The following is a 7,905-nucleotide window of genomic DNA, read 5'->3' as shown; positions in this document are numbered from 1 at the left end:
CACCTTCAGGTACAAGCTCTCCCTCCTCTGTGAGGGCAGATCTGCGCGTTCTCCCCCCCCCCAATAGCCAGCAATCCAAAAACAGTCCAATGGAGCCTGAGTGGTGGGTGTTGCCTTCTGACACACTTCCGATAATGTCAGGGGGTGTGGCATATGAAAATAAGTTATGCTAATGAGCTCCTGCACCTCTTTTTCTACGAAACGACCCCTGATTAGGAGAGACTTACAAATGGACCATGAAAAGGGAAATGTTAGCTTGGGACATAGTTTGCACGATCTGTGACAAAGTCCTCTCCCTCAGTTTACTTAAGAACATCCAAGGTGATCATGGGCAAGTTCCCATTAGCTATACTTGGAAGGGAGCATTCATTTTCTTAGCCTTTTCTGTTTATGGTGAGAAGCAAAAACCCTCCTCTCAGAGGCTCAGTGCTAAGTGCTTCTGCATAATATGAACAGATTTTATGTCTCTCTGCATTATCTTCAGATTTACTTTAAAAATGGAGTGCTTCATTGCAATGTTCCCTCTAAGCTCCACAGTGCTGTGAGCAGAAATTCTGCCTCATGAGCAAAAAAAACCTAGTACCATTAAAGGTGTGAGCGAGTCTACAGTTTACTATCATGTTAATTAGTTTTTTAGCGGATTACTTCCATAACCTTGTAAAAATCTCAGAATAAATTATTTTAAATTATATTTAAACTATATTTTAAGAATAATTTAAACATTATAAGAGAAAACAGAATCACGTCAAATCTCACCCACCCCTTTCCACTATACTGGTAGACCTGTCCTCCGGAGAACAGGTCTACTTGCCACAGCCCTGACCTCGGACCGTTGACCTGTGCTGAGCGCCTTAGAAAACATACCAGCACGGGGGGTGGGGTGGGGGACTCTTACAGTCTGCTTTGGGATTTTTTAGTGAAATATGACAACTAGCATTACAGGTCAAGTATAACAGCGGAGGAACAATCACTGTCAGAACCCTGCCTAACAAGAAGTTGCTTAAATGTTATCAGCCTGCCCAAACTACTTATTTATTCAGATATCTATATCCCACTTTTCCCTGTGACTCAAGGCACCTTACACATCATACTGAAAAGCATAATAGGGGAGTGCAAAACAACACACACACATAGGCTATAATGGAGAATTGGTCTGGGGGTATCTTGGGCTCCAGGAGGTTGTGTTTTTCTTAGGTAGAGGCTTCAGATTTGCCGCATAGCTGCTGGTGCCTCTCCTCAAGGCCCCCCCTCCTCTGTTTCAAAAAGATTGGACCGGGGCCCAATTCTGTGTGCCCCAGGTGCCCCCATTCGCCATTGTTCCCAATGGGGGGGAATGCCTTGTGAGCTGAAACAGAAATCCTTGAGTTGCCTGTTAAAATGTTGTGCAGAGTGCCACTTAGAGGGAACTATGCTTCATTGGTATGTTAAGAGTTTGCCTCTGGCATATTGCATTGCATCAATCAAAAAAAGAGCAGGCTTTCTACAGAGGACTTTCTCTTAAACACACGTGTTCCAGTGTTATTAATTTGACTCAGATTCAGTTCTAGATTTCTGTTTCAGGAGTTCATGCGCATGATTGGCAACGATAAGCAAAACCAGATGATCGTGTACCATTTGATAGAGCTTTTGAAAAATAATGGACGGTTGCCAAGACCTGATGGATGTCCTGATGAGGTATTGAAATGTAGTACTTTATGTTGCTGTTCTCCAACTTGGGGTAACTTCCTTCAATGATGAGGGGCACCTGCAGATTGCTTTTGTGTTCCTAGTGGTTTATACTAGCCGGTTTCACTTCCTGTTTTCCCCTGAATTCATTACAAAATTAAATATGATATCTGCTTTTTTCAGCTATCTGGAGTTTTAAGGGGGGGAAATCAGATGCAATAATTCACTATTGCTCCAAACTACCTAGAGTTTACAAAATACTTTCATTGTACAGAAGTTGCTGGCATAATTCTTTTTACTAGTTTTCAGCAAAGGTTCCCCATCTTGAAATTTTATTACTACCACACACAACTTTTGTGAACCATGTGTTCAAAAAAGAACTCAGAAATACACTGTGTGTGTGGTGTTAGCTCCATAAGGGTCATTATCCAATTAACCATTACCAGAGTACAGTCGCAGATGAAAGTGACCATAGTTTGGGATGATGTGCCTATGTGAAAGTAACCAAGAAATCTTTTCCAAGTGCTCATAATAATATGTCCAAAGTAATCTCAGAAGTTCTGAAATAGGTTCTTGTTAAAAAATTACTCTTTGCTCATCTTCTGCCCTTTCCTCTACCATATATTTGGTTAGCTTTTACTTGGAATCATTTTTACAATGTAGATTCCTCTTGAAATCAGGGAGCAGTCTTAATTGATTATTTGTAAGTCTCCCTCTTTATGTGTAGCATTGTCCAATGGAGTAGAAAAAGAAGACTTTCCTCACCACAGTAGCTTTAAAGTAATTGTGTTGGGTTTTTCCTGGATTAGTGTAGCATTGTCCAATGGAGTAGAAAAAGGATTGCTCCTGTGGAGGAGGGGGACAGGAAGTTAGAGCTCAAGAGTTGGGAGAAATCCCTGATTTTTCAACAGTACTGTTAATCATTTGTGGCGCTACTTAGACATGTTCAGGCTATTCTATCAGATTCTGTAGGGCAAGCAGTAAAGTGAATGGTTTGTATCCAGTGGTTCTACCAACAGCGGTGTCTCCCTCCAATGGAAGAGGGTCAAGTAGAACAGCCACATATTACCTCACAGGAAGTCTGCATGAGCCAGAAGGAGGCCCTGCTGTTAGCATAGCACTAGGATACAAGTCATTAAAGCTAGTCTGTTTACTCAACCAAGCCTAGTTATGAAGCACCTCATTGGAAAGACAGAGGTACAGCTAGGAATGATAGTGCAACTGCCCCCAAAAGGGGCCCTGCTAGACCATCCTCAGGTATCACTGTTTGAGATGGGCAGTAGCTTCAGTAGTCCTATTTTCTCATTTTTATTCCTGGCTGGTGAATGTATAAACTTTGTGTGCATTTGGAAGAGATGGGGGCTTGCCTATGTAGTCTAGGGGGTGTTCTACAGAGAAGGGGTCGATGTAGGACACGGCACAGAACTTATAGAGAAAGTATGATGGCGTGTGCTGCTGAGACCTGGTACTATGAACTGCAAGATTTCGTTAGGATGACTGACCCCTGGCTATTTTGTTGACCTTATTCGATATTTTCTCTCTTGCCAAGGCTTATGCCATGATGATGGAATGCTGGAATAGTAACGTGAGTCTGCGACCCTCCTTCAGGGACCTTGCTCTGCGAGTGGATCTCATAAGGGAGAGCATGGGCGGATGAGATTGCTGAAATTCATCCAGAGGGACACACTGGCATACGGAACAAATGTGTTCTGGCTTCTTTGGGTGGTTGCAGATGATTGGTTTCCCTTGTACTGCCATATGCATTCATCGTGTCTGAGGACAGAGACTGTCAGGAATCATCATGTCTGAACTTGCAAATGATGTGGACAAATTCTGCTTAGTTTCTTCATGAAGAATACGACAATGATACACCAATGAAAAGCACTTTGGCTTTCTGAAAAGCAAAATAGCATAATATATGTCCAGTCTGCAATCACCATGGTTTGCCTTGTAGAGTCATAGCACACATAGCACCAAAAAAAAAAAGTCAAGCAGAGAAGATAATAGAAAGATGAGAAAACTGAATGGAGAGACAGAAGATATGTCTGTATGATGACTACCTTGGGTTGCTGCTGAAACAAAGGTGGCAGTCAGCAGCTGACCTGTCATACTTCATTATGTTGGAAACATCTTGGGTCCAGTTTGATGGTGCCACTAGAAGTGTCCATGCTAAGTTGCACCACTTTTAAGAAAGACAAATATTTGCACTTAAACTAACATGCAGAACTGTATGGACATACAGAGATCCAGACACACCCTGTACTACTCATCGTCACTGTTTATGAATTTTGTCTTGATTTCCGCATGGTAACTTTTGTCCATTTTGCCTGCCACAAAAGATGACTGTTTACCAGACAAAGGCGTTTTCATCTAGTTGACAGATAACGTAGTTGGTTTTGCATAAATGTACATTTCTCTGGATCGTTTGTGGCTATGCAATTAAAGAGAGACTGAAGAATTTTTAAAGCAGACAGTTGAAGTGTGTGGCAGAAAAGCACAGTCACTACCAGTCTATGGTGAGAGAAGAAAGCAGCCCTGTCTGAGTAGGAGGCTGGCCTGGGTATCATGGAAGAGACCATATTGCTGATGCCAACAGGAGGAACTGCTTAAAGTCTGGCAGCCGTTCAGAGCAGAGTGTCAGATGCGAAATGCATAGCTGCATTCTTTGCAAACCTACAGCATAAGAAAAGAAAACCCAGGAGGTGTCATGAATCTTTTCCTCACTGAACAAAGAGAGGCTTGGCATTCTTACCATGCATTGCACAAGGGCTTCTGTTTTATGAATGGGGTATATAGTTTTTACAGTGTCCAGGCATAATGGCTTTTATGTAGAACAAGTCAAATGTATATTTTTGGATAGTTTATTGAGAAATTTTCTATGTGCCTGTCTGAGCCAATCACTGGCCAGCAATATAAGCAGAGATATATGTTAAGGCAGAATGATGTGTTGTATATGTTTTGAAGGAAAGGGATCAAATTATTATTTTTCTTGAAAAACCGACTGCTGAAAATTGCATTTTTAAATGAACAAGTATATAACTGTCTATTTTCTTACATGTGCGTGTTGTGGATGTGTTATGTTCTGTCTGTCTCCTAAAGGTACAGGAATTTGCAAGCATATCATAGCAGCTTAATATTTTCCAAATGCTAAACCTTTTCATCTTGCCAATCTTATCACATGCTTCACCTTTCCTTCCCCCTCCCTGTGTTTTTGCAGGGTGGGTTATTCAGATAAAAACAGGAAGCAGTCTTCAAATGTAATTAAGAACAAAGGGGGCCCAAGAGAGTACCTTTAGGCTGTCGGATAAGTTGGCTGTTTGTAGTAGCAGCCGTGTGATTCTGCTTGCTTAATTTTACAGAGTAATTTGTGAAACAAACTGAAGCTTAGTGCAATTCCTTCAGCCCCAGGCTCTGTGATGTAGACATATTTTTTTGAGAGGAAAGGTACAGAGTAGCCAGCAGTAGTTACCCTTGGCCACGCATCTCTGGCTAGACATTTCAGAGCTGTCCCTAGAATTCAGCAGAAATGGACCGTGTTGGACAATTTGCCTCATCACATTGTTTGCCCACACAGGACTGATTTAGAGGCATAGCAGTCCTCTTAAGCACATTTGTTTTCAAGCGTGATGCTTACTTCCTGAAAGAAATCCAAAGGGAAAGTGGGTGAAACAAGGCAGCTGCTCTCAAACATATGTGAAACATTCCAAACATTTGAGCATTTGGAATGTAGCCTTGATGGCACTATGCCTAGTCTATGTATGTGCCTCAAACAGAGAGGGGACATGTAGCAATGCAGATTGTAGAGGATGAAAAAGTACCGCAGAAAAGTTGCAAATATTTCCCCGGTGAGCACCAGCATTAGACCATGCCGCTATGGACTCCAGAGTATGACTTAGAACTGGCCTAGTGGCTCCAGTGCATACGTGAAGTTCTACTTGCATCGCTACAGGAGTCTCCTTCTTTTCCCTTACAAGTAGCGGTATGCTTCACCTGAATCTGTTTGTTAAGGGAAATGGGAAATGCCTAGCTGGAAGGGATCACACAATATGTGTCGTATACTTTATTCAGGCAGCACCTTTGTGAATGTTTCAAGAGTAAGGAGTTGTGCCAAGCAGCTGGAGGGGAGAAGGAGGCAGAAGCCAGGGTCAGAATTGTAAGTAGTTGCATTTTATAACAGTGTGCTATGTTTGAACTACTGAATTTTTTTCAGATAGCATTTTAAGAGGCAAGAAAAGCAGTATAAGGTATCAGGATAAACAAATGAAACAGTGTGACACTAATGGAAATGCATCGTCTGTCTGATAAAGGATTTTATGTTCTGTGTAAAGGAAAAAATGCTCAGGGAAATTTGTGAAATGCATTGTAGAGATCTTCCATAGTACTGTTTTTTCCTATGTGAATAAAAGTCTTTTGCTTATTCTAGTAAAGTATGTCTTATTTTCTTAAATTGAATGCCAACTTGCAAGAGGATAGGCCTCTGAAGTTCTGTATTGTGGAGGCCCCTATGTTTATTATTTCTTCTGTTTTTAGAAAGTTGAGTTTTGTATATTGCAATTAGGTATTTTCATTAGGCTAGGACTAAGTAGTTCACAGTTTAAATGGAAACTTAGGCTCCAGCTGGGATAAAACTTTAAGATACACAGTGGAAGAACAATACTTGTGTCTTCATTATTTAAGCCCCCTGCCCCTGTATTGATGTGAAGTGTCTTGGGACACCTGCAGATGTAATCCCTTCAATTCAGTATAAGTTTATGTGATTCAGACTTTGTGGGTTTTAAGAATATGATCAAAAAGTACTCACAGGCTATTTGAAATTTGTAAAGGAATTGACAGCCTCATGCATGTGCCTGAATATTTCTGCATGATCGTGGAGACTTCCCCAAATTTTACTTCCGGTTGCAGTCCCATGTTTGGTATTGGATGCTGCCCTGGGCAGTTCCCCTAATCTTAAGGAGCAGCTTTTGGAGGGGCACAAAAGGCTGCAGAATGGGAGGGAGTGCAGATTGCTTGTGTGATTGCAGAAGCCTTTGTACCTTTTGAATCTTAATTTAGACTATGATTTCATGTTTCTTAATTGAATCACTCAGTGGGAGGGGGGGGCATGGTACAAATGCAGTACCAGTGCCAGTTGTAATATTTTGCAATCAGTACACTTCAGAAATATGCTGTATTTGAGACATTAACTCTGTACATATCACATACCATTATGCAATCTGTGTATTACAATAAGCAGTTAACAGTTGTATTCCTTTCCCAGAGTCTCCATATGACCTTTTTTGTTTGTTTATCATGATACCAAAAATTGCTATGATTTGCTGTGGAAGAAATGCTACACGTTCAGTATTGCTGCTATGAAGGAAAATGAAAATTCTAGCATTTAAAGAAATGAAACTAATTGTGATAAGATATTATAAAACTTGGGGAGACATTATTGCTTGGATTTACAGCTACAAGTACTGATCTGTGGTTCATTCAATATCAACATGCTAAATTTCAGATTATCTGATTTTGTTCCACAGAGGTGAATCACACAAAATAAGCAAAAGAAGGCAAGATCATATAAAACTGTGGTTTAAAACAAAAGCAGAAAATTAGCATAATCTTGAGTTTGTAAAAAAATGTTTCCACAGTTCTTGGGCACCTGTTACTTTATCGGCTGTACCAGCCTATCTCAAGAGTATTAAATGTTTTCAGAACTCCTACAGTGTCTTCTAATTTTTGCACATGGTGTCACAATATTTCTCACCACTGACCAAACCCAGGATAGTTGGAATAAGAAGAAGAAGAGAGAAGAGATTGGACTTATACCCCACCCTTCACTTGGAGTGTCAGAGCGGCTTACAAACTTCTTTCCCTTCCCCTCCCCACAACAGACACCCTGTGAGGTAGGTGGGGCTGAGAGAGCTCTGACAGAAACTGCTCTTTTCAAGAACATCTCTGACAGAACCAGGGGTCGGATGGCCCCGGAGCACGCCGGTACGGCGCTCCGGGAGTGAGGTGCTCCAGGTGCAGGCACATGTTCAAGTCCCGCCCCCTGCTCCCAGCAGCCCTGTGCTCAGTTGGGCAACCTTAACCCCACCAACCATTTGTGGCACCCCATCAGAGCACAACCCAGCTGTTCATATGAACACACACACACACACAAAGAAACACCTCGCTATCCAGGCCAGAAAGGTGGTCTGGGGGTGTACTAAAACGAAGGACAGGACTGCCCATTGGAAACAATGGGAGCCAGGAATG

At 41.7% G+C, this 7,905-nt stretch overlaps 1 protein-coding gene across 1 annotated transcript in view; it reads left to right on the top strand.

Moving 5' to 3' along the window:
• Nucleotides 1-3,852, top strand: part of JAK2 (Janus kinase 2) — a 68,853-nt gene extending 65,001 nt beyond the window's left edge. The window contains exons 22-23 of the mRNA XM_015407460.1: nt 1,561-1,674; nt 3,215-3,852. Coding sequence (XP_015262946.1) covers nt 1,561-1,674; nt 3,215-3,322 — 222 coding nt within the window. The 3' untranslated portion in view covers nt 3,323-3,852. The remainder of the gene's footprint in view (nt 1-1,560; nt 1,675-3,214) is intronic.
• Nucleotides 3,853-7,905: the final 4,053 nt, after the last annotated feature.

This window comes from Gekko japonicus, unplaced genomic scaffold (assembly GCF_001447785.1).
Source record: "Gekko japonicus isolate JY-2015 unplaced genomic scaffold, Gekko_japonicus_V1.1 scaffold667, whole genome shotgun sequence".
NCBI lineage: Eukaryota > Metazoa > Chordata > Lepidosauria > Squamata > Gekkonidae > Gekko > Gekko japonicus.
The sequence above is the reverse complement of the archived record's forward strand: the minus strand, read 5'-3'. Positions and strand labels throughout refer to the sequence as shown.